At 46.5% G+C, this 27,462-nt stretch overlaps 1 protein-coding gene across 1 annotated transcript in view; it reads left to right on the top strand.

Annotated features, from left to right (window-relative positions):
* The window catches only part of LOC140206422 (uncharacterized), a 340,374-nt gene that overhangs the window by 12,374 nt on the left and 300,538 nt on the right, over window positions 1–27,462 (top strand). The window contains exon 4 of the mRNA XM_072274789.1: window positions 25,300–25,419. Coding sequence (XP_072130890.1) covers window positions 25,300–25,419 — 120 coding nt within the window. The remainder of the gene's footprint in view (window positions 1–25,299; window positions 25,420–27,462) is intronic.

Consider the following 27,462-nt stretch of genomic DNA (forward strand, 5'->3'; position numbering starts at 1 on the left):
TACAGACACGAAGAGTGAAGGGGAAGGAGAGGGTTACAGACACACGGAGGGTGAAGGGGAAGGAGAGGGTTACAGACACACGGAGGGTGAAGGGGAAGGAGAGGGTTACAGACACACGGAGAGTGAAGGAGAAGGAGAGGGTTACAGACACACGGAGAGTGACGGGGAAGGAGAGTGTTACAGACACACGGAGAGTGAAGGGAAAGGAGAGGGTTACAGACACACGGAGAGTGACGGGGAAGGAGAGGGTTACAGACACACGGAGAGTGAAGGGGAAGGAGAGGGTTACAGACACACGGAGAGTGAAGGGGAAGGAGAGGGTTACAGACACACGGAGAGTGAAGGGGAAGGAGATGGTTACAGATACGGACAGTGAAGGGCAAGGAGTGGGTTAGAGACGCAGGAAGCGAGCATAGAGTCATGGAATCATACAGTACAGAAAGCCCTTCAGCCCATCTGGTTAATGCCTGTCACAGCATCTTTTCTGCTCGTCCCTTTTGCACACATTCTGCTCATAACCCTCCATACCTATCCAAATGCCTCTAAACTATTTCAATTGTACTCACTGTAGCCACATCCCCTGGCAGCTCATTCCAGGTACTCACTAGATTCTGTTTAAAGGGGTTACCTCTCAGGTCTTGGGTAGCGTGGGATCTGGGATCAGCTATGATTGAATGTCAGAGCAGACTTGATGGGCTGAATGGGCTAATTCTGCTCCAACGTCTGCTGATCTCTGTTAAATCTCTCCCCTTTCATCTTATAACCGTTCCTTCTGGATTTGGACTCCCCAGCCCTGGGGAAAAGACTAACCATCCGTCTTATCTGGACCCCTTTGTGAACTTATAAACTTCCCTGAGGTCATCCCCTCAATCTACGGTGCTCCAAGAAACAAGAATCCGGTGTGGCCAACCTCTCACCCCCTCCTCCACTGTCTGTGTGGAGTTTGCACGTTCTCTCTGTGACTGTGTGGGTTTCCCCTGGGTATTCCTGTTCCCTCCCAATTCCCGATACGTGGGTTGGTGGGTTCATTGTCTCCAGTGTGTGAGTGAGGGGGAGCATCTGGTGAGGATCGGACTGATGTGGGAGCTCTGCTCCGGGGAGAGACTGCTGAAGTTTGACGTGTGGGGCGAGGGTTCATGGAGAGCTGTAGAGTAATCATGCATTCAGACAAAGTGAAGAAGGTGGCTGAGGGGGTCTGGAGGATACGAGGGAGAAGGAGGAGTGCTTCCCGCTGATGTGGGTTGATGGGAATGGGTTCCGGATATGTTCCGAGGTTTGATTGAGGTATACAGAATTATGAGGAGTACAGGCAGGATAAATGCAAGCGGCCTTTTTCCACTGAGCCTGGGTGGGACGACAACCAGCGGTCATGGGTTAAGGGTGAATGGCGAAAAGTTTAATAGGAACATGAGGGGGAATATTTTCATTCAGAGGGTTGTGAGAATGTGGAATGAGATGCCAGCGGACAGTGCATGTGAGCTGGATTTCAACATTTAAGAGATGTTTGAATAGGTGCATGGATGGGAGGGGTATGTACAGCTATGGTCCCGGTGCAGGTCGATGGGAGTAGGCAGTTTAGCACAGACTAGATGGGCCGAAGGACATGTTTCTGTGCTGTACTTTTCTATCACTCCCTGTGTGGGCCAGCCCAGGCCTGATGGGTGGAGTGGCCTTTTCCTGTGGTGGGCAGTCTCGATATTCCGGGGGCTGGAATTTTTCTCATATTCCCTAGTTTTGTCTAGACTGCTGATTGTTGGTCCAGTTACTTAATCACTGTGCTACTGCACTGCATTACCCATACATCTGAAAAATATTGTTGTAATTTGACAGTGTTCTGGCCTGCGGTCCGATCCTGTCGCGTGCTTGATGGATGGTTGGAGCTTTGCACTGCTTTTGGCAGGAGGCTGCTTTCACTTCAGCTGTAACTGAAGCAACAGATCTCATCGATAACCCCAAGGCTTTGTCTGTATGGGGATCCCGCCACTTCCCACTGCATTCTTCAGCACAACCACCACAAATCAGACTTTGCCTGCCTGGAATCTGTCCAGCTTTGAGAGCAGCATAATGAATCTCTGTCCACTCACAAAACTCACGCTGACCCCAGCTCCTTCACACCTCTTCTGGATGATTTTAAGCTCCACAGTTTTACCAAGTGCCATCTGCAATCAGAGGCTAACATCTGCAGAAATTAACACTCAGCTTGTGTACAAATTTCTGCTTCAGATGCGATAGGAAATCTCCCAGAATTACATTATGTACTTATACAGTGTGTAAGACAAAAGATCTTTATATTTCTCTACTCTGTTTTTGGAGAGCAGAGAGATTGCTTCGTTCAGAAGTTTGTCCATGGCAGAAGGGCTCAGGGACTCACTTTGTAAATTAAGCAGAGAGTGGAAACGTCAACTGCAGTTTCTTCAGAGGGCTGGGATCAAGGGACGGTGACAGAGTGCAGTTCAGTTGTTTCCTGCTTGTGACATCTCCTGAGAGGGTTAGGATGCAGGAGAGTTTGTGGAACACACTGGAAACAGCACAATGGGAATGTTTAGCACGCTAGGGACAGTTAGCGCACTGGGAATGTTTAGCTCTTAAAAAAAAACAGTTAGCACACTGGGAACTTTTAGCAGGGTAGGAACAGTTAGGACATTGGGAATATCTAGCTCTTAAAAAAAATCAGCACACTGGGAATGTTTGGCATGCTAGGAACAGTTAGCACACTGGGAACGTTTAGAAACAAAGAAAGCCTACAGCTCAATACAGGCCCTTCGGCCCACAAAGCTGTGCCGAACATGTCCTTATCTTAGAAATTTCCTTGGGCTACCCATAGCCCTCTATTTTTCTGAGCTCCATGTACCTGTCCAGGAGGCTCTTAAAAGACCCTATCGTATCCGCCTCCACCATCGTCACCGACAGCCCATTCCACGCACTCAGCATTCTCTGTGTAAAGAAAACTTACCCCTGACATCTCCTCTGTACCTACTTCCAATCACCTTAAAATTGTGCCCTCTCTTGCTAGCCATTCCAGCCCTGAGAAAAAGCCTTTGACTATCCACACGATCAATGCCTGTCATCATCTTATACACCTCTATCAGGTCACCTCTCATCCTCCATCGCTCCAAGGAGAAAAGGCTGAGTTCACTCCCAATCCAGGCAACATCCTTGTAAGTCTCCTCTGCACCCTTTCTATGGTTTCAACATCCTTCCTATAGTGAGGTGACCAGAACTGAGCACAGTACTCCGTGGGGTCTGACTGGAGTCCTATATAGCTGTAACATTACCTCTCGGCTCTTAAAGTCAATCCCACGATTGATAAAGGCCAATGCTCTATATGCCTTCTTAATCACAGAGTCAACCTGCGCAGCAGCTTTGAGTATCCGATGGACTTGGATCCCAAGATCCCTCTGATCCTCCACACTGCTAAGATTCTTACCATTAAACTTGATGACAGTGAGGACAATATGAGTGAGGTTGATGTTCTGGAGCATGTTGATATTAAGGGAGAGGAGGTGTTGGAGTTGTTAAAATACATTAGGACGGATAAGTCCCCAGGGCCTGACAGAATATTCCCCAGGCTGCTCTTCGAGGCGAGGGAAAAGATTGCTGAGACTCTGGCTAGGATCTTTATGTCCTCATTGTCCACAGGAATGGTACCAGAGGATTGGAAGGAGGCGAATGTTGTCCCCTTGTTCAAAAAAGGTAGTAGGGATAGTCCGGGTAATTATAGACCAGTGAGTCTTACGTCTGTGGTGGGAAAGCTGTTGGAAAAGATTCTTAGAGATAGGATCTATGGGCATTTAGAGAATCATGGTCTGATCAGGGACAGTCAGCATGGCTTTGTGAAGGGCAGATCATGTCTAACAAGCCTGATAGAGTTCTTTGAGGAGGTGACCAGGCATATAGATGAGGGTAGTGCAGTGGATGTGATCTATATGGATCTTAGTAAGGCATTTGACAAGGTTCCGCACGGTAGGCTTATTCAGAAAGTCAGAAGGCATGGGATCCAAGGAAGTTTGGCCAGGTGGATTCAGAATTGGCTTGCCTGCAGAAGGCAGAGGGTGGTGGTGGAGGGAGTTCATTCAGATTGGAGGATTGTGACTAGTGGTGTCCCACAAGGATCTGTTCTGGGACCTCTACTTTTTGTGATTTTTATTAACGAGACCTGGATGTGGGGGTAGAAGGGTGGGTTGGCGAGTTTGGAGACGACACAAAGGTTGGTGGTGTGGTAGATAGTGTAGAGGATTGTCGAAGATTGCAGAGAGACATTGATAGGATGCAGAAGTGGGCTGAGAAGTGGCAGATGGAGTTCAACCCAGAGAAGTGTGAGGTGGTACACTTTGGAAGGACAAACTCCAAGGCAGAGTACAAAGTAAATGGCAGGATACTTGGTAGTGTGGAGGAACAGAGGGATCTGGGGTTACATGTCCACAGATCCCTGAAAGTTGCCTCAGTTAGATATGGTAGTTAAGAAAGCTTATCGGGTGTTAGCTTTCATAAGTCGAGGGATAGAGTTTAAGAGTCACGAGGTAATGATGCAGCTCTATAAAACTCTGGTTAGGCCACACTTGGAATACTGTGTCCAGTTCTGGTCACATAGAATTTTTTGAGGATGTAACTAGGTCCCACACAGGAGATTAATGTGCAAACTTAAAGCACATGATATTGGGGTTCTGGTATTGATGTGGATAGAGAATTGGTTGGCAAACAGGAAGCAAAGAGTGGGAATAAACGGGACCTTTTCAGAATCTCAGGCGGTGACTAGTGGGATACTACAAGGCTCAGTGCTGGGACCCCAGTTGTTTACAATATATACTAATGACTTAGAGGAGGGAATTAAATGCAGCATCTCCAAGTTTGCGGATGACACGAAGCTGGGCGGCAGTGTTAGCTGTGAGGAGGATGCTAAGAGGATGCAGGGTGACTTGGATAGGTTAGGTGAGTGGGCAAATTCATGGCAGATGCAATTTAATGTGGATAAATGTGAGGTTATCCACTTTGGTGGCAAGAACAGGAAAACAGATTATTATCTGAATGGTGGCCGATTTAGAAAAGGGGAGGTGCAACAAGACCTGGGTGTCATTGTACACCAGTCATTGAAAGTGGGCATGCAGGTACAGCAGGCGGTGAAAAAGGCAAATGGTATGCTGGCATTCATAGCAAGAGGATTCGAGTACAGGAGCAGGGAGGTACTGCTGCAGTTGTAGAAGGCCTTGGTGAGACCACACCTGGAGTATTGTGTGCAGTTTTGGTCCCCTAATCTGAGGAAAGACATTCTTGCCATAGAGGGAGTACAAAGAAGGTTCACCAGATTGATTCCTGGGATGGCAGGACTTTCATATGATGAAAGACTGGATCGACTTGGCTTGTACTTGCTGGAATTTAGAAGATTCAGGGGGGATCTTATTGAAACATATAAAATTCTAAAGAGATTGGACAGGCGAGATGTAGGAAGATTGTTCCCGATGTTGGGGAAGTCCAGAATGAGGGGTCACAGTTTGAGGGTAAAGGGGAAGCCTTTTAGGACTGAGATGAGGAAAAACTTCTTCACACAGAGAGTGCTGAATCTGTGGAATTCTCTGCCACAGGAAACAGTTGAGACTAGTTCATTGGCTATATTTAAGAGGGAGTTAGATATGGCCCTTGTGGCTAAAGGGATCAGGATCGTACTGAGTGGCGGTGCAGGCTCGACAGGCCGAATGGCCTACTCCACCTATTTTCTATGTTTCTATGTTTCTATCACTATAGGAAGGATTGGAAGCATTGGAAAGGGTACAGAGGAGATTTACCAGGATGCTGCCTGGCTTAGAGAGTATGAATAATGGTCAGAGATTAAGGGAGCTAGGGCTTTACTCTTTGGAGAGGAGGATGAGAGGAGACATGATAGAGGTATACAAGATATTAAGAGGAATAGATAGAGTGGATAGCCAGCACCTCTTCCCCAGAGCACCACTGCTCAATACAAGAGGACGTGGCTTTAAGGTAAAGGGTGGGAAGTTCGAGGGGGATATTAGAGGAAGGTTTTTTACTCAGAGAGTGGTTGGTGCGTGGAATGCACTACCTGAGTCAGTGGTGGAGGCAGATACACTAGTGAAGTTTAAGAGACTACTAGACAGGTATATGGAGGAATTTAAGGTGGGGGGTTATATGGGAGGCAGGGTTTGAGGGTCAGCGCATCATTGTGGGCCGAAGGGCCTGTACTGTGCTGTACTATTCTATGTTCTACATTCTATTAATTCTATATTCTGCTCCTACATCTTACGGTTTTATGGTCGTATTTACAAGATAGTGAAGACAATCAAATTAAAATACCATTACTGCTATATTAAACATTCAATTCCCTGGGGGGCCCACTGCTCCCCAAAATCCCCCAATGTACCCATTCCAACCACTTGCTCCCTCTCCAAGGACAGCCAGCATGAAAAGGGACAGACAATTATCTCAGGCCGCGCCCTGCACTGTCCGCTGCCTAGGCCAGTGAATGGCCAACTTGGCCAGGCCCAGGACCATGCCCACGAGTAATCCTCCTCGCAACCTGCCTCCTTCCCTTAGTACTACCCCTCCCACAGTGTGACCCTCCCTCAGTACCACCCCTCCCACAGTGTGACCCTCCTTCAGTACCACCCCTCCCACAGTGTGACCCCACCTCAGTGCCACCCCTCCCACAGTGTGACCCTTCCTCAGTAACAACCCCCCACAGTGTGACCCTCCCTCAGTACCACCCCTCTCACAGTGTGGCCCTCCCTCAGTACCACCCCCTCCACAGAGTGACCCTCCCTCCATACCACTCCTCCCACAGGGTGACTCTCCCTCAGTACCACCCCTCCCACAGTGTGACCCTCCCTCAGTAACACCCCTCCCACAGTGTGACCCTCTCAGTACCACTCCTCCCACAGTGTGACCCTCCTTCAGTACCACCCCTCCCACAGTGTGGGCCTCCCTCAGTACCACCCCCTCCACAGAGTGACCCTCTCTCCATACCATTCCTCCCACAGTGTGACCCTCCCTCAGTACCACCCCTCCCACAGTGTGGCCCTCCCTCAGTACCACCCCCTCCACAGAGTGACCCTCCCTCCGTACCACCCCTCCCACAGGGTGACCCTCCCTCAGTACCAACCCTCCCACAGTGTGACCCTCCTTCAGTACCACTCCTCCCACAGTGTGACTCTCCCTCAGTACCACCACTCCCACAGTGTGACCCTCCCTCAGTAACACCCCTCCCACAGTGTGACCCTCCCTCAGTAACACCCCTCCCACAGTGTGACACTCTCAGTACCAAGACTCCCACAGTGTGACCCTCCCTCAGTACCACCCCTCCCACAGTGTGACCCTCCCTCAGTAACACCCCTCCCACAGTGTGACCCTCTCAGTACCACTCCTCCCACAGTGTGACCCTCGCTCAGTACCACCCGTCCCACAGTGTGAACCTCTCTCAGTACCACCCCTCCCACAGTGTGACCCACCTTCAGTACCACCCCTCCCACAGTGTGGCCCTCCCTCAGTAACACCCCTCCCACAGTGTGACCCTCTCAGTACCACTCCTCCCACAGTGTGACCCTCCCTGAGTACCACCCCTCCCACAGTGTGGCCCTCCCTCAGTACCACCCCTCTCACAGTGTGACCCTCCTTCAGTATCACCCCTCCCACAGTGTGGCCCTCTCTCAGTACCACCCCCTCCACAGAGTGCCCCTCCCTCCGTACCACCCCTCCCACAGGGTGACCCTCCCTCAGTACCAACCCTCCCACAGTGTGACCCTCCTTCAGTACCACCCCTCCCACAGTGTGGCCCTCCCTCAGTAACACCCCTCCCACAGTGTGACCCTCTCTCAGTACCACTCCTCCCACAGTGTGGCCCTCCCTCAGTACCACCCCTCCCACAGTGTGACCCTCCTTCAGTACCACCCCTCCCACAGTGTGACCCTTCTTCAGTACCACCCCTCCCACAGTGTGACTCTCCCTCAGTACCACCCCTCCCACAGTGTGACCCTCCTTCAGTACCACCCCTCCGACAGTGTGACCCTCCCTCACTACCACTCCTCCCACAGTGTGACCCTCCCTCAGTTCCACCCCTCCCACAGTGTGACTCTCCCTCAGTACCACCTCTCCCACAGTGTGACTCTCCTTCAGTACCACCCCTCCGACAGTGTGACCCTCCCTCACTACCACCCCCACACAGTGTGACCCTCCCTCAGTACCATCCCTCCCACAGTGTGGCCCTCCCTCAGTACCACCCCTCCCACAGTGTGGCCCTCCCTCAGTACCACCCCTCCCACAGTGTGACCCTCCCTCAGTACCACCCCTCCCACAATATGTCCTTCCCTCAGTCGCATAGGTTGACCCTCCTTTGGTAATGCCCTTCCCACAGTGTGGCATTCATATAGTTATAGATTCAAAGTTATTTGATTAGAGTATTACAAATGTCAGTCCATTCTTTATGAAGAGAGGGATGCAGAAGAAGTTAAATTTTAGGTCAGTTAGTTTGACATCAGTGGTCGGGAAGGTGTTGGAGTCCATTGTTGAGGATGAGGTCAAAGTCTGCATTGTTTCCTTAAAGGGAATTAACAGGCAGGATTGTGAAAGGCAGGTTAGTGGACATTGGGTATTTGACAAGGTGTTGCAGAAGCGGCTGCTTGACAAGATAAGAGCCGATGGTATTACAGGAAATATTTTAGCATGGATAAAGCAGTGGCTGACTGGCAGGAGGCAAAGAGTGGGAAGAACGGAAGGATGTCAGTGACAAGTAGTGTGCCGAGGGGTTGGTGTTGGGATCACTTCTTTTTACATTCCATGCGAATGATGTGCAGGACAGGATTGATGCCTTTATACCAAGTTTGCTGATGATACCAAGGTAAGTGGAGGGGCAGGTAGTGTTGGGAAAATGGGCAAAGAAGTGATGGATGGAATATGGTGTAGGGAACTGTATGGGGATTCACTTTGGTAGAAGGATTAAATGTGTAGACTATTTTCTAAATGAGGAAAAAGTTCAAACATCTGAGATGCAAAGGGACTTGAGAATTCATGTTCAGGATTCGGAAACGTTAACTTTCAGGTTGAGTCAGTGGTGAGGAACGGAAATGCAATCTTAGCACTTATTTCAAGAATACGAGAGCAAAGTTATATTGCTGAGGCTTTATGAGGCATTGGTCAGAAAGCATTTGGAGTATTGTGAGCAGTTTTGGGCCCCTTATCTAAGAAGAGATGTGATAGTATTGGAGAAGGTCCAGAGGAGTAATCCCAGGATCGGAAGCTTTGTCATATGAGGTGCATTTTATAGCTCTGTGCCTGTACTTATAGGAGTTTGGAAGCATGAGGGGGGGATCTCATTGAAACCTAATGAACATTGAAAGGCCTAGATAGAGTGGAGGTAGAGAGGATGTTTCCTATAGTGGAGGAGTCTATGACTAGATGACACAGCCTCAGAATAGAGGGCATCCGTTTAGAACAGAGATGAGGAGGAATTTCTTTAATTAGCGAATCCCTGGAATTCATTACCACAGACAGCTGTGGAGGCCAAGTCATTGGGTATATTTAAAGTGGAAGTTGATATATTCTTGACTAGTCAGGCTGTCAAAGGTTACAGGAAGAAGGCAGGAGAATGGGGTTTAGAGGGATAATAAGTCAGCCATGATGGAATCGCAGAGGAGACTTAATGGGCTGAATGGCTTAATTCTGTTCCAGTGTCTTATGGTCTTATGATCATAGCACTAAACCAGGTCCTTTAACCCAACAGGTCCATGCTGACCAGAGTGCCTACCTACACTCATTCCATTTGCCATACCCTGAACCTTTCCTGTCCATGTACTTCTCCACATGCTTGTTAAATGTTGTAAATAAAACTTTCTCTGGCAGCTCATTCCATATACTCACCAGTGTCTGTGCGGAAAATGTTGCCCATCAGGTCCTTTAAATCTCTGCTCCTCATCTAAAACAATACCCTCCCCCACGATGAGAAAATGCTAGTGGCTGTTCAGCATCTACACATAAACTTCTCGAAGGGCCACCCCTCACCCTCCTATGCTCCAGAGAAAACAGTAACAGCCTACCCAGCCTCCTCTTGTAACCCATGTCCTCTAGGTGGTGAATCTTTCATGGACCTTGTTGCTTCATAACATTCTTCCTAACACTGAGGCAACCAGAGCCACAGCCAGCTTGGCTCTGGGGCTATCGGAAGATGTCCTAGGGATGAAATGTCTAATAAAGCAGGGGCAAGTTCAGAAACTGTATGGGACAAGGATTTTTTGTGTAAGGAGTGGTGGGTGATCAGACTGAGCTGCCAGGGGTTGTGGTGGAATAACTGTGATAGAGGTGTTTATGTATAAGTTATGCAGTCATGGAGGGTAACAAAATTGGTCCATTCTTCAAGAAAGGTAATAGGAATAAACCTAGGAATTACAGACTACTGAGTCGTACATCAGTAGTTGGCAAACTAATGGAGAGGAGTCTTCGAGACAGGATTTTTTGAGCATTTGGAGAGTAAAGTCTGATTAGGGATACTCAGCATGGCTTTGTGAGGGGCAGGTCATGCCTCATGAGTCTGATTAAGTTCTATGAGGAAACAACAAAAATTTTTAATGAAGGCAGAGCAGTGTATGGGGTATACATGGAATTTAGGAAGGTATTTGACAAGGTTCCCATAGTAAGCTCATTCAGAAAGTCAGGAGCACGGGATACAGGAAAACCTGTCTGAATGTATTTGGAAATGGCTTGCACACAGAAAGAAGAGATAAAGCATATTCTGTCTGGAGTTCAGTGACCAGTGGTATTGCACAGGGATCTGCTCTGGGACTCCCGCTCTTTGTGATTTTTACAACTGACTTGCATGAGCAAGTGGACGGGAGGGTGAGTACGTTTGCATATCACACAAAGGATGTTGGAAAACATAGAAAACCTACAGCACAATACAGGCCCTTCGGCCCACAAAGCTGTGCCAAACATGTCCTTACCTTAGAAATTACCTAGGATTGCCCATATTCTCCTATTTTTCTGAGCTCCATGTGCCTGTCCAGGAGACTTTTAAAAGATCCTATTGTTTCCACCTCCACCACTGCCGCCGGCAGCCCATTCCACGCACTCACCACTCTCAGCGTAAAAAACTTAGTCCTGTCATACCCTCTGTACCTACTTCCAAGCATCTTAAAACTGTGCCCTCTTGTGTTAGTCATTCTAGCCCTGGGAAAAAGCTTCTGACTATCCACACGATCAATGACTCGCATCACCTTATACACCTCTATCAGGTTACCTCTCATCCTCCGTCACTCCAAGGAGAAAAGGCTGAGTTCACTCAACCTATTCTCATAAGGCATGCTCCCCAGTCCAGGCAACATCCTTGTAAATCTCCTCTGCACCCTTTCTATGGTTTCCACATCCTTCCGATAGTGAGGCGACCAGAACTGAGCACAGTACTCCAAGTGGGATCTCACCAGGGCTCTGTATAGCTGCAACGTTACCTCTCGGCTCTTGAACTCAATCCCATGATTGATGAAGGCCAATGCACCGTATGCTTTCTTAACCACAGTCAACCTGCACAACAGCTTTGAGTGTCCTATGGACTTGGACCCCAAGATCCCTCTGATCCTTCGCACTGCCAAGAGTCTTACCATTAATTCTATTTTCTGCTCCTATATCTTATTGTCTTATGGTCTTACTTACAAGACAGTGAAGACATTCAGATTAAAATATCATTACTACTGTATTAAACATTCAATTCCACACTATCCACAACACCTCCAACCTTTCTGTCATCAGCAAATTTACTAACCCATCCCTCCACTTCTTTATCCAGGTCATTTATAAAAATCACGAAGAGTAGGGGTCCCAGAACAGATCTGTGAGGCACTCCACTGAGTGACTGACCTTCATGCAGAATATGACCTGTCTACAGCCACTCTTTGCCTTCTGTGGGGAAGCCAGTTCTGGACCCACAAAGCAATGTCCCCTTAGATCCCATGCCTCTTTACTTTCTCAATAAGTCTTGTATGGGGTACCTTATCAAATGCCTTGCTGAAATCCATATACACTACATCTACTGCTCTTCCTTCATCAATGTGTTTAGTCACATCCTCAAGAAATTTCATCAGGTTCGTAAAGCATGACCTGCCCTTGACAAAGCCATGCTGACTATTCCTAATCATATTGTGCCTCTCCAAATGTTCATAAATCCTGCCTCTCAAGATCTTCTCCATCAACTTACCAACCACTGAAGTAAGACTCACTGGTCTATAATTTCCTGGACTATTTCTACCCCCTTTCTTGAATAAGGGAAGAACATCTGCAACTTTTCAATCATCCAGAACCTCTCCCATCCATAATGATGATGCAAAGATCATCGCCAGAGGCTCAGCAATCTCCTCCCTCACTTCCCACAGTAGCCTGGGGTACATCTCATCAGTTCGGGCGACTTATCCAACTGGATACTTTCCAAAATCATTGAGGATCAGAGGGATCTTGGGGTGTGAGTCCATAGGACACTCAAAGCTGCTATGCAGGTTGACTCTGTGGTTAAGAAGGCATATGGTGTATTGGCCATCGGTTGTGGGATTGAGTTTAAGAGCAGAGAGGTAATGTTGCAGCTATATAGGACCCTGATCAGACCCCACTTGAAGTACTGTGCTCAATTCTGGTCGCCTCACTATAGGAAGGACGTGGAAACCATAGAAAGGGTGCAGAGGAGATATACAAGGATGTTGCCTGGATCGGGGAGCATGCCTTATGAGAATAGGTTGAGTGAACTCGGCTTTTTCTCCTTGGAGCGACGGAGGATGAGAGGTGACTTGATAGAGGTGTATAAGATAATGAGAGGCATTGATCGTGGGGATAGTCAGAGGCTTTTCCCCAGGGCTGAAATTGCTAGCACGAGAGGGCGTAGTTTTAAGGTGCTTGGAAGTAGGTACAGAGGAGATGTCAGGGGTAAGGTTTTTACGCAGAGAGTGGTGAGTTTGTGGAATGGGCTGCCAGCAGTGGTGGTGGAGGTGGAAACGATAGGGTCTTTTAACAGACTCCTTGATGGCTACATGGAGCTATGGGTAAAGCCTCAGTAGTTTTAAGTTAGGGACATGTTCGGCATAGCTTTGTGGACCAAAGGGCCTATATTGTGCTGTATGTTTTCTATGTTCTATATTCTAAATCTCCAGCACATCCTTTTTCTTAATATCTACATGCTGAAGCTTTTCAGTCCGCTGTAAGTCATCCCTACAATCATCAAGATCCTTTTCTGTAGTGAACACTGAAACAAAGTACTTCTGCTACCTCCTCTGGTTCCATACACACTTTTCCACTGTCACACTTGATTGGTCCTATTCTCTCACATCTTATCCTCTTGCTCTTCATGTACTTCTAGAAAGCCTTGGGGTTTTCCTTAATCCTACTCGCCAAGGGCTTCTCTTGGCCCCTTCTGGCTCTCCTAATTTCTTTCTTAAGCTCCTTCCAGCTTGCCTTATAATCTTCTAGATCTCTATCATTACCCAAGTTTTTGAACCTTTTGTGAGGCTGCTCTTCTTCTTCTTCTTCTTCTTCCTGTTTTGATGCATCTAGGCATATTACAGCCCTCCGCAGGATGTATAATTAATTATAGAACTTCAAGGAACTCAAATTCTCAAATACAACCTAGTCTCACGTATAAACTGAATAATAGACTCTTCAATCAGATGTTGGTTCTCTTGATGGCCAAACAAAGATTTAATAGAAAACCAAAATACATTTAAGCCAGATAGCCTCTTGAACAACATGCTTCTTTCAGTTTTGTATTGATTACAGCTCAGCAAAACATGCTGGACTGTCTCTGGACTACCACCGTCACATAATCCAGTAGGATGTTTTCCTATTATCTTTAAATAATAGTTCAGCCCACAATGCCCCAACCTAAGTCTTGTAAATTTCACCACATCTCTACGACTTAAAAGGTAACAATCTGAGATCTTTTTAACTAGTGGTTGACTGGAAAAATAATGCCTGCCCCTTAATTCATTTTTCCAATCCTCCTGCCACTTCTTCTCTATACCTTTTTTAATCCTACTTCTCAATTCTGCTCTGCCTAGGGGAACTCTAATTTCTACTTGCCTGCTCTGTAAGGAAGACTTTGCAATGCCATCCACAATTTCATTTCCCTCCACCCCAGCATACCCAGGTATCCATGAAAATCTAACTGCACAACCCATCTTCCCTACTCTAAACAACACTAAGAGAATCTCAATAACTATGTCAGGACGAGCTTTTGATTTACTCCCTTTTATAGACTCTAAGGCAGCAGCAGAATCCGAACAAATGATAACCCTACGTGGTCGAGAGTCTTCTATCTACCATAAGGCCCAGAGGATTGCTAATAATTCTGTTGCAAAGACAGAAACACCATCTGAAACCCGGTGACCAATCTTAACTCCAAGTTGAGACACATATATCCCAAATCCTGCCCTACTGCTCTCTGGGTCCACTGAGCCATCAGTAAAAATCTTCAGATAAGATCCCCATTTATTATTTAAATACTCATTTGTGATCAACGCTGATGAAATTGCACTGCTTCCTTGAAGCTGAAAAAGGAGAAATAGGTCTACTTCTGGTTCTGGAAAGAGCCAAAAAGGGACGGGTGGCAAGCAAATTTGGTCAGCTATGTCTTCCTCAGTCAGTTTCAATTTCACAGCCCAGTTATTAACCAAATCTAAAAATGGGTATCTTTTAATTTTACTTTGGCGCTCTGACTTCCCCTGCAAAAGACACTTGGATGGACAGCTGTGATTGAATCCATTTAGTTTTACCCAATACTGCAGGCCCAACTGAATTCGTCTTAAATGTAGAGGCACTTCTCCCATCTCCACACATAATGCCGGGACTGATGTTGTTCTAAAAGCTCCACAACAGAGTCTAAGCGCTTTGGACTGCACAGTGTCTAGTTTTCCAAGCACTGCCGTAGCAATGGAACCATAAGCAATACAACCATAATCTATAACTGATCTAATCGTAGCTAGATATATTAAGTACATAGTTTCCCACCCTGCTCCCCAGTTGCATCCAGCAATACTTCTCATAACATTTAAAACTTTCTCACACTTTCCAATTGTTTTATCTATATGAACCCTCCAAGTTAGTCTTTCATCAAACCAGACACTTAAAAACTTGAATACCTTGACTCTTTCTAGTGGAGAATCATATAGACACAATTCACAATCAGGAATCTTTCTTCTAAAGCCAAAAATCATGTATTTGGACTTAGAAGCAGAAATCCTGAAACCCCATTTATTAGCTCAGTTTTCAAGTGATCTTAAAGCATTTTGTACCTGCCTTAATATATACTTGATGTTTCTTCCTCCTTTCCAGATTGCACCATCATCTGCAAACAATGATTTGCCAAATCCTGTCCCTACCTGATCAAAGATATCGTTTATCATGACATTAAAAAGAACTGGACTAATGACACTTCCTTGAGTGGTACCATTACCTATTTTAACTGACTTGGAGCTTGTTCCGCCTATTCTTACTTGAATTGTCCTTTGCTTAAGGAAATCTTTGATCCAATTAAACATTCTACCTCTAATTCCCGCATGGTAGAGTTTAATTAATAAGCCATCCTTCAATAGTGAGTCATATGCTGTTTCAATATCTAGAAATACACTTACCATTACTTCTCTATTTTGAAATGCTTTTTTAATACTTTATACTTTATACTTTATTGTTGCCAAACAATTGATACTAGAACGTACAATCATCACAGCGATATTTGATTTCCTTTAACATAATTTCCTTTCTCAAATCACCTAACTCTCCAGAACTGTGTAACGCTTGGAACACCTCTACAAACATATCAGCCTTTTCCTTATTGGTTACGTCTGCTATCTCCTCCGGTGACATACATACTTTTTCACTGTCACACTTGATTGGTCCTATTGTCTCATGTCTTATCCTCTTGCTCTTCACATACTTGTAGAATGTCTTGGGGTTTTCCTTAATCCTGCTTGCAAAGGCCTTCTCATGGCCCCTTCTGGCTCTCCTAATTTCATTCTTAAGCTCCTTCCTAGCCTTATAACCTTCTAGATCTCTATCGTTACCTAGTTTCTTGAACCTATCGTAAGGCTTTCTTTTCTTCTTGACTAGATTTACAACAGCCTTTGAACACCACAGTTCCTGTAACCTGCCATCCTTTCCCTCTCTCATTGGAACGTACCTATGCAGAACTCCATGCAAATATCCACTGAACATTTGCCACATTTCTTCTGTACATTTCCCTGAGAAAATCTGTTCCCAATTTATTGTTCCAAGAGATGCTGCAGAGTTATAGGGTCACACAGCACGGAATCAGGCCCTTCAGCCTTCAGCCCAAACCAGGTCTGCCATCTCAGCTCATCCCATCTGGCTAAATTTGGCCCACATCCCTCTAAACCTTTCCTGCCTGTGTCCTTGTCCAAGTACCTTTCAAATGTGGCTGACAAGGGAAGTTAGGGATACTATCAAAGGAGAAACATACAAATTAGCCAGAAAAAGCGGCACACCTGAGGATTGGGAGAAATTCAGAGTCCAGCAGAGGAGGACAAAGGGCTTAATTAGGAAAAGAAAAAAGATTATGAGAGAAAGCTGGCAGGGAACATAAAAACTGACTGTAAAAGCTTTTATAGAAATGTGAAAAGAAAAAGATTGGTTAAGACAAATGTAGGTCCCTTACAGTCAGAAGCAGGTGAATTGATCATAGGGAACAAGGACATGGCAGACCAATTGAATAACTACTTTGGTTCTGTCTTCACTAAGAAGGACATAAATAATCTTCCAGAAATAGTAGGGGACTGACGGGTCTAGTGAGATGGAGGAACTGAGGGAAATACATGTTAGTAGGGAAGTGGTGTTAGGTAAATTGAAGGGACTAAAGGCAGTTAAATCCCCAGGGCCAGATGGTCTGCATCCCAGAGTGCTTAAGGAAGTAGCCCAAGAAATAGTGGATGCATTAGTGATAATTTTTCAAAACTCTTTAGATTCTGGATTAGTTCTTGAGGATTGGAGGGTGGCTAATGTAACCCCACTTTTTAAAAAAGAACGGAGAAAGAAACCGGGAAATTATAGACCGGTTAGCCTCACATCCATCGGTGGTGGGGAAAATGCCAGAGTCAGTTATCAAAGATGTGATAACAGCACATTTGGAAAGCGGTGAAATCATCGGACAAAGTCAGCATGGATTTGTGAAAGGAAAATCATGTCTGACGAATCTCAAAGAATTTTTTGGGATGTAGCTAGTAGAGTGGATAGGGGAGAACCAGTGGATGTGGTATATTTGGATTTTCAAAAGGCTTTTGACAAGATTTGTGTGCAAACTTAAAGCACACGGTATTGGGGGTATGGTATTGATGTGGATAGAGAATTGGTTGGCAGACAGGAAGCAAAGAGTAGGAATAAACGGGACCTTTTCAGAATGGCAGGCAGTGACTAGTGGGGTACCGCAAGGCTCAGTGCTGGGACCCCAGTTGTTACAATATATATTAATGACTTAGAGGAGGGAATTAAATGCAGCATCTCCAAGTTTGCGGATGACACGAGGCTGGACGGCAGTGTTAGCTGTGAGGAGGATGCTAAGAGGATGCAGGGTGACTTGGATAGGTTAGGTGAGTAGGCAAATTCATGGCAGATGCAATTTAATGTGGATAAATGTGAGGTTATCCACTTTGGTGGCAAGAACAGGAAAACAGATTATTATCTGAATGGTGGCTGATTAGGAAAAGGGGAGGTGCAACGAGACCTGGGTGTCATTGTACACCAGTCATTGAAAGTAGGCATGCAGGTACAGCAGGTGGTGAAAAAGGTGAATGGTATGCTAGCATTCATAGCAAAAGGATTCGAGTACAGGAGCAGGGAGGTACTCCTGCAGTTGTAGAAGGCCTTGGTGAGACCACACCTGGAGTATTGTGTGCAGTTTTGGTCCCCTAATCTGAGGAAAGACATTCTTGACATAGAGGGAGTACAAAGAAGGTTCACCAGATTGATTCCTGGGATGGCAGGACTTTCATATGATGAAAGACTGGATCAACTAGGCTTAGACTCACTGGAATTTAGAAGATTGAAGGGGGATCTTATTGAAACGTATAAAATTCTAAAGGGATTGGACAGGCTAGATGCAGGAAGATTGTTTCCAATGTTGGGGAAGTCCAGAACAGGGGGTCACAGTTTAAGGATAAAGGGGATGGCTTTTAGGACCAAGATGAGGAAAAACTTCTTCACACAGAGTGTGGTGAATCTGTGGAATTCTCTACCACAGGAAACAGTTGAGGCCAGTTTGTTGGCTATATTTAAGAGGGAGTTAGATATGGCCCTTGTGGCTAAAGGGATCGGGGGTATGAAGAAAAGGCAGGTACAGGGTTCTGAGTTGGATGATCAGCCATGATCGTACCGAATGGCGGTGCAGGCTTGAAGGGCCGAATGGCCTACTCCTGCACCTATTTTTTATGTTTCTACGTTTAAATGTTGTTAATGTACCTGCTTCAATCACTTCCTTTGGTAGTTGGTCCTTGGTATGGACCATCTTCTGAATGAAAATGTGACCCTTCAGTTTCCCCTCTCCTCTCAAACCTTTGCCCTCTGGATCTTGATTGCCCAAAAGTTGAAAGTACATTTATTATCAAACTATGTATTTACTTTCAACTTTGAAATTCGGCTCCTTGCAGACAGCCATAAAATGAAGAAACCCAATGGAACCCATAAAAAAGATGGTCAAATGCCCCATGTGCAGAAAGAAAAAAAACAAATCGTGCAAACAACAAAAGTAAGCAAATTGCATTCCGAACCAAAATAGACATGAAGCCCAGAGCAGCTGGAGCAGACGGCAGCCTCAGCATCAGTTCAGCACAGAGCCGAGTAAAAGTCGCTGAGAAGTGAGCAGAACCCCAATCTCGGGGAAAAAAGACCCTCCCTATGCTCCTAATTATTTTGTAAAGTCAACCCTCATTTTCTAACTTTGAATGAATAACACAGCAACCTGCTTAATCTCTTCCTGCAGTCTAGTCCCTCAGGTGTGACCTGTACAAAAGGGACAGGTTACACTTGAATCCGAGGGGGACCAATATTCCTCCAGGCAGATTTACTGGAGCTGTCGGGAATGGTTTAAACTAATATGGCAGGGGGATGGGAACCAGTGTGATAGAGTTGAGGATGAGATGCAGGTTTACAAATGGATGATGTGTGTAACATAAATGTAAGGAAGGATTGGGTACAAATGCTAACGTATCAGAGAGTTAAATTGTACCACAGAGGCATAATTCAAAAGGGCGAAGAATGCAGGACTGAAGGTGCTGTATTTAAATGTGCATAGCATTCAGAATAAGGTGGACAAACTCATAGTACAATTAGAGATAGGTCTGTATGACGTTGTTGGTATTACTGAGTCTTGGCTGAAAGAAGGCCATAGTTGGGAGCTTAACATCAAAGGATATACTTTGTATCCAAAGGACAGGGAGGAAGGCACAGGCGGTGGTGTGGCTCTGTGGGTGAGAGATGGAATTACGTCTTTAGAAAGAGGTGACATAGGCTCAGAGAACGTTGAATCTTTGTGAGTGGAGTTAAGAAATTGCAAGGGTTAAAAAACCATTATGGGAATCATATATTGGCCTCCAAATACTAGCCAATTGTGGGGTTGAGACTGCAAAGGAAGCTGGAAAAGGCCTGTAATAATTCAAACATTAGGGATGCAGAGGGACTAATGAGTCTTCATGCAAGTCTTCCAGAAGGTTAATTTACAGGTTGAGTCTGTGGTGAAGTAGACAAATACAATGTTGGCATTTATTTCAAGGGGACCAGAATATAAAAGCCTTTCTACATGGGGTATCAATGGCTATGATTCGGGCAGCCCTCCTGGAAGTCAGGGACTAGAAATCCCAAATGGCCTGTTTTACCTCTGTGGTTCTGTCTGCTTTTGTGATCCAGTGCCACTCTTGTACACTGCATTGAAGCATGTACAACATAGACCTGTACAGAGTACCCCAGCACGGTCATACACAGACCTGTACACAGTACTCCCAACACGTTTATAAACGGACCTGTACACAGTACCCCAGCATCATCACACACAGACTGTAAGACATAGGAGCAGAATTAGGCCATTCAACCCATCAAGTCTGCTCTGCTATTCCATCATGGCTGATCCCAGATCCCACTCAATAGCATACACCTGCCTCTCGCCATCTCCTTTGATGCCCTGACTGATGACGAAATGACCAACTTCCAGCTTAAATATACATATGGACTTTCCTCCACTGATGTCTGTGGCAGAGCATTCCACAGATTCACTACACTCTGGCTAAAAAAATTCCTCCTTACCCCTGTTCTAAAAGGTTGCCCCTTAATTTTGAGGTTGTGCCCTCTAGTTCAGGATACTCTCACCACAGGAAACATCCTCTCCACATCTACCCTATCTAGTCCTGACAACATTCGATAGGTTTCAATTAAATCCTCCCGCATTCTTTTTAATTCCAGTGAGTACAGGCCTAAAAGTACCAATTGCTTCTCATATATTCCCGGACTCATCCTCGTGAACCTCCTCTGGTCTCTCTCCAATGACGTCACATCCTTTCTGAGATATGAGGCCCAAAACTGTTGATAATACTCTAAATGCGGCCTGACTAGTGTCTTATAAAGCCTCAGCATTACCTCCTTGTTTTTATATTCTATTCCTCTTGAAATAAGTGCCAACATTGCATTTGCCTTCTTTACCACAGACTCAACCTGTAAATTAACCTTCTGGGAGTCTTGCAAGAGACTCCTAAGTCCCTCTGCACCTCTGATGTTTGAACCTTCTCCCCATTTAGATATTAGTCTGCACTATTGTTCCTTTTGCCAAAATGCAATATCATACACTTCCCAACATTGTATTCCATCTGCTACTTTTTTGCCCATTCTTCCAATTTGTCGAAGTCCTGCTGCAATCACATTGCTTCCTCAGCACTACCTACCCCTCCACCTATCAATGTTTCATCCACACACTTTGCCACAAAGCCATCAATTCCATCATCCAAATCATTGACAAATAATGTGGAAAGTAGCACTCCCAGTACTGACCCCTGCAGAACACCACTAGTTGTTAGCAGCCAACCAGAAAAGGCCCCTTTTATTTCCTGTCTCTCAGTCATTACATTATCCATGCCAGTATCTTTCCTGGGACACCATAGGATTTTATCTTGTTAAACACCTTATCAAACGCCTTCTGAGAATGCAAGAAAGTGACATCCACTGCCTCTCCTTTATTCACCCTGCTTTTCACCCTGGCAGCAGCAGAGATACCAAGGAGCAGATTTCGGAAAGGTGCAAAAATAACAGGGATGTTATCATGGGTGACTTTAACTTCCCTAATATTGATTGGCACCTGATTAGTTCCAATGGTTTAGACGGGGCAGAGTTTGTTAAGTGTGTCCAGGACGGATTCCTGTCACAGTATATTGACAGGCCGACAAGGGAAAATGCCATACTAGAACTAGTATTAGGTAGCGAACCGGGTCAGGTCACAGATCTCTCAGTGGGTGAGCATCTGGGGGACAGTGACCACTGCTCCCTGGCCTTTAGCATTATCACGGAAAGGGAGAGCATCAGAAAGGACAGGAAAATTTTTAATTGGGGAAGGGCAAATTATGAGGCTATAAGACTAGAACTAGTGGGTGTGAATTGGGATGATGATTTTGCAAAGAAATGTACTATGGACATGTGGGCGATGTTTAGGGATCTCTTGCGAGATGTTAGAGATAAATTTGTCCCGGTGAGGAAGATAAAGAATGGTAGGGTGAAGGAACCATGGGTGACAAGTGAGGTGGAAAATCTAGTCAGGTGGAAGAAGGCAGCATACATGAGGTTTAGGAAGTGAGGATCAGATGGGTCTATTGAGGAATGTAGGGTAGCAAGAAAGGAGCTTAAGAATGGGCTGAGGAGAGCAAGAAGGGGGCATGAGAAGGCCTTGGCGAGTAGGGTAAAGGAAGACCCCAAGGCATTCTTCAATTATGTGAAGAACAAAAGGATGACAGGAGTGAGGGTAGGACCAATTTGAGATAAAGGTGGGAAGATATGCCTGGAGACTGTGGAAGTGAGCGAGGTCCTCCATGAATACTTCTCTTCAGTATTCATCAATGAGAGGCAATTTGATGATGGTGAGGACAATATGAGTGAGGTTGGTGATCTGGAGCATGTTGATATTAAGGGAGAGGAGGTGTTGGAGTTGTTAAAATACATTTGGACGGATAAGTCCCTGGGGCCTGACAGAATATTCCCCAGGCTTCTCCGAGGCGAGGGAAGAGACTGCTGAGCCTCTGGCTAGGATCTTTATGTCCTTGTTGTCCACAGGAATGGTACCGGATGATTGGAGGGAGGCAAATGTTGTCCCCTTGTTCAAAAAAGGTAGTAGGGATAGTCTGGATAATTATAGACCAGTAGGCCTTACATCTGTGGTGGGAAAGTTGTTGGAAAAGATTCTTAGAGGTAGGATCTATGGGCATTTAGAGAATTATGGTCTGATCAGGGACAGTCGGCATGGCTTTGTGAAGGGCAGAATGTGTTTAACAAGCCTGATAGAGTTCTTTGAGGAGGTGACCAGGCATATAGATGAGGGTAGTGCAGTGGATGTGATTTACATGGATTTTAGTAAGACATTTGACAAGGTTCCACATGGTAGGCTTATTCAGAAAGTTAGAAAGCATGGGATCCAGGGAAGTTTGGCCAGGTGGATTCAGAATTAGCTTGCCTGCAGAAGGCAGAGGGTCGTGGTGGTGGGAGTACATTCAGATTGGAGGGTTGTGACTAGTGGTGTCCCACAAAGATCGGTTCTGGGACCTCTACTCTTCGTGATTTTTGTTAACGACCTGAATGTGGGGGTAGAAGGGTGGGTTGGCGAGTTTGGAGACGACACAAAGGTTGGTGGTGTGGTAGATAGTGTAGAGGATTGTCGAAGATTGCAGAGAGACATTGATAGGATGCAGAAGTGGGCTGAGAAGTGGCAGATGGAGTTCAACCCGGAGAAGTGTGAGGTGGTACACTTTGGAAGGACAAACTCCAAGGCAGAGTACAAAGTAAATGGCAGGATACTTGGTAGTGTGGAGGAACAGAGGGATCTCGGGGTACATGTCCACAGATCCCTGAAAGTTGCCTCACAGGTGGATAGGGTAGTTAAGAAAGCTTATGGGGTGTTAACCTTCATAAGTCGAGGGATAGAGTTTAAGAGTCGCGATGTAATGATGCAGCTCTATAAAACTCTGGTTAGGCCAAACTTGGAGTACTGTGTCCAGTTCTGGTCATCTCACTATAGGAAGGATGTGGAAGCATTGGAAAGGGTACAGAGGAGACTTACCAGGATTCTGCCTGATTTGGAGAGTATGCATTATGATCAGAGATTAAGGTAGCTAGTGCTTTACTCTTTGGAGAGGAGGAGGATGAGAGGAGACATGATAGAGGTGCACAAGATATTAAGAGGAATAGATAGAGTGGATAGTCAGCACCTCTTTCCCAGGGCAGCACGGCGCAATACAAGGGCACATGGCTTTAAGGTAAGGGATGGGAAGTTCAAGGGGGATATTAGAGGAAGGTTTTTTACTCAGAGAGTGGTTGGTGCGTGGAATGCACTGCCTGAGTCAGTGGTGGAGGCAGATACACTAGTGAAGTTTAAGAGACTACTAGACAGGTATATGGAGGAATTTAAGGTGGGGGGGGGGTATATGGGAGGCAGGGTTTAAAGGTTGGCACAATGTTGTGGGCTGATTGGCCTGTAATGTGCTCTACTGTACTAATTTCTAAGTACTTCCTTGAAGAACTCTAACAGATTTGCCAAGCAAGATTTCCCTTTATAGAACCCATGCTGACTTTGATTTATTTTATCATTAGCATCCAAGTACCTTGAAACCTCACCCTGAATAATAGATTCCAACACTTTCCCAATCACTGAGGTTGGCCTAACTGGCCTGTCATTTCCTTTCTTTTCCCTTTCTCCCTTCTTAAAGAGTGGAGTGACAATTGCAATTTTCCAGTTCTCTGGTACCATGCCAGAATCAAGTGATTCTAGAAAGATTGCGACCAGCGCATCTGTATCTCTTCAGCAACCTCGCTCAGGACTCTGTCTTGTCCAGGTGACTTATCCACCTTTAGACCCTTGAGTTTGCCTGGCACTTTTTCCTCTGGCGTACTATGAGTGTCTTCTATAGTGAAGACAGTTGCAAAGTATCCATGAAGTTCATCTGCCTTTCTTTTTGTCCCCTGTTACTACCTCACCAGCACATGGTAACCCCAGCATGGTCATACACAGATTTGTACACTGTATTTCCAGCAGCGCCACACACACAGAATCCCCAGAGCCATCACACTCCGACCTGTACACAGTTCCCCTGGCACCATCACTCCCAGACCTACAGACAGTCCCGCTAGTAGAGAGACATGCTGACCTGTACACAGTTACCCACAGCTCTGCCTGTGTCCATTCTGTTCCTTGTGACCCGAGTGGTATGTTTTCCTGGCTGAAACCTCAATGTCGAGGTAGGTTGTCAAACTACTGAAATGTCACGTCTATGACATTTCATTCTTTGCTTCATTTGTGTCTCCTTGTTCTCGCTTGCTAAATCCACGCTTTCTGAGATTACATGATTAATCAATTTGTTTCACCACTGAAAGCATCTGTTGATTGTGTGAATTGTCTGTCTGTGCTTCTGTGTAAACTCCCAGCCAAGCCCTGTAGGTTTACTGGTTTACTCATTCGGAAGCCCAAATGTTGCAGTTTATAGTTTGCTATGCAGTATTTAGCAGGAGAACAAGTGTGAGAGATTGCTTGTGTCTTTGGCTGATTTTAATGTTCTCCAGATGCTTGGGAAACCTGATGCAGAGCAGAGCGGCAGCGGGAAATCTGTTTGTCATCACCCCGGGGGACCGGACTGGCGCACTGCAGTCAGGCACCCCGCTGTACATTGGCACAGAATTCCGACACACTCTCCAAATTCCGCGGCATCATTTTCCTCACCACGGGTGGGAAGAGAGGGAGGATCACACTGTGGGAGGGGAGGTACTGAGTTTATATTTCCAAGAGCTGTCCAGGCTGAGACAGGGTTGTGATCAGTTTAAACATCTCTGGACATGATCACCCTGAACTTGAACCCACTCCCCTCCAGCTCAGCCCAGCTCGCTGAGTGATTCCAATATTTCTGCAGATTTTACCTGGAATCTACCCTGTCTGAGTGTGTTGTCTCTGTGTCTGCCTGTTGGGAGATGCAAGGTCTCTGAGATATAAGTGCAAAATTAGGCCACTCGACCCATCATTCCTGCTCTACCATTGGTTTTGTGCCCCTGGCGATGATTTCTTATGGGACTTCTCTGTTGTTTCTGTGTTCTCAGGGGGATATCCAGCAGCTGTTGATCGTTCCAGATCCCCGAGCGGCCTACGATTACTGTGACCATTACAGCCCGGACTGCAATACTCCGCTGCCCCAGTTACCACAGGCACAGCAAGCCGAGGTCAGGCATCGTTGCTGGGTCATGTGTTGCAGGATGGGGGAGAGGAAGCGGAGAAGGCTGAGGGGAAAATAGCTGGAGGAGAAAGGGGAGGGATAAGGGAGGGGGAGGATGGGGAAGGAGGAGGGTGGAAGGTGATCAGGAGGGGAGAGGGAGGGGGTGAGGCAAGGGTGGGGAGGGGAATGGGGAGCAGTGAGGAAGGTGATGGGGGATGGGGCAAAGGAGAAGGAAGGGAGAGTGAGGAGGTGGTGTGGAGCGGGTTGAAGAGCTGTTGTTGGGGTCAGTGGGTCAGAGAATTCTGAACCCCACCGCATCACACTGTCTCTGCAGCACAAATCTGGACCCAGGTTCTAGCTTTGGACTAGTGTTGACCCTGATCTGAACCCATGCTCCCCACTGCTTAAGCTTGCTGATTTCCTGCTGATCGCAAACTAACACCCTCCTTGACATTTGACCCTCAACAGTGCCCTCGATTCTCCTCTTGATCCTCAACTCTCCCATTGACTCTCGCCTTGACCCTCACACCTCCCCTTGACCGTTGCCTCGATACTCGCACTTTGCCCCACACCATGTGACTTGACCATCAACCCTCGACCCTCAACACTACCCTTGAATCTTCCCTCGATCATTGACCCTCAACTCTCCCCTTGACCCTTGACTCTTCTCTCGATCCTTGAATATTCCCTCAACACTCGAGTCTCACCCCTTGTTTCAACCCTTGCCTATCGCCTTGACTCTCAACCCTCACCGTGATCCTCATTCCTCAACTCTCAACTCACCCCTTGACCCTTGAATCTGCCCTCAAACCTCCACTCAACCCTCGATCCTTGACTATAACTTTCCCCTTGACTCTCAACATGAGCCTCAATCCTCGACTCTCATCTCTCCCCTTGGCTCTCCTTTTGACCTTCAACTCCCCTTGACTCTCCCCCGACCCTTGACACTCTCCACTTGACCCTGACTTTCCACTTGACTCTTGACCCTCAACTCGCCCCTCGATGACATTTGACTTTCTTCTTCACTCTCAACCCTCCTCTCGATACTCCACTCGACCCATGCCCCTTCCAATGCTGACACCCCTCGTCTTGACCCTCAATCCTCTACTCTCAGCTTGACCCTCGACCCTTCCCTCACCCCTCAACTTTCCCCTTGATTCTTGACCATCATCTCGACGCTCGACTCTCTATTCAACCCCAACCCCCTTCTCACCCTTTGCTCCTCGTCCCTTGCTCCTCAACTTGACTCTTAACTCTTGCCCTCGATGCTTGACTATCCATTCGACCCACAAACTCCCCTCAATACTCCCCTCACGTCTCACCACTCCACTCGGTCCTCAACCTTCGCCTCTCCACTCTCCACTCACCACTTGACTCTCTTGAATCTCCCCTGGACCCTTGACTGCGCTCAACTCACCTCTCCCCTTATACATCAATACTCCCCTCGACCCTTGTCTCTTCACTTGACCCTTGTCTTCCCCACACCCTTTGCAACTTCGCCTCTCACAATTTGACCCTTACTCTGTCCATTGACCCTTGACCCTCAACCCTGAACTCTCTCCTCGTCCCATGACCCTTGACTCTCTCCCGACTCTCTCCTTGATTCAGACCTCAACTCTCCTCTCGAGCCTCCACTTGACCCTTGGCTCTTCCCTCCACCCTTGACCCCTTTCTTTCAACTCTCACCTTGACTCTCTCTTTGACCCTTCTCCCGACCCTTGGCTCTCCCCTCAATCTTTGACTCTCTTCTCAATGCTTTTTTCAACCTTTGACTCACCCCTTGACCCTTGACTCTCCATTTGACCCGCCTCTTGACCTTAACCTCGCCCCTTGATTCTTGAGTCTCCCCACGACCCTCAAAACTTTCCTCAACCTTCCTTTTGACCTTCCCCTAAACCCTTGCCCATTATGCCTCACCCCTCGCCCCTTGCTTTGACCTACTACCTTACCTTGACCCGTGACACCCCCTTGGCCATTGATCCTCGCCTCGACCCTCAATCTTTGATCCTCCTTGACAGTCGACCCTTAACTCTCCTCTAGACCCTTTTCT

Source organism: Mobula birostris, chromosome 12 (genome assembly GCF_030028105.1).
Source record: "Mobula birostris isolate sMobBir1 chromosome 12, sMobBir1.hap1, whole genome shotgun sequence".
NCBI lineage: Eukaryota > Metazoa > Chordata > Chondrichthyes > Myliobatiformes > Myliobatidae > Mobula > Mobula birostris.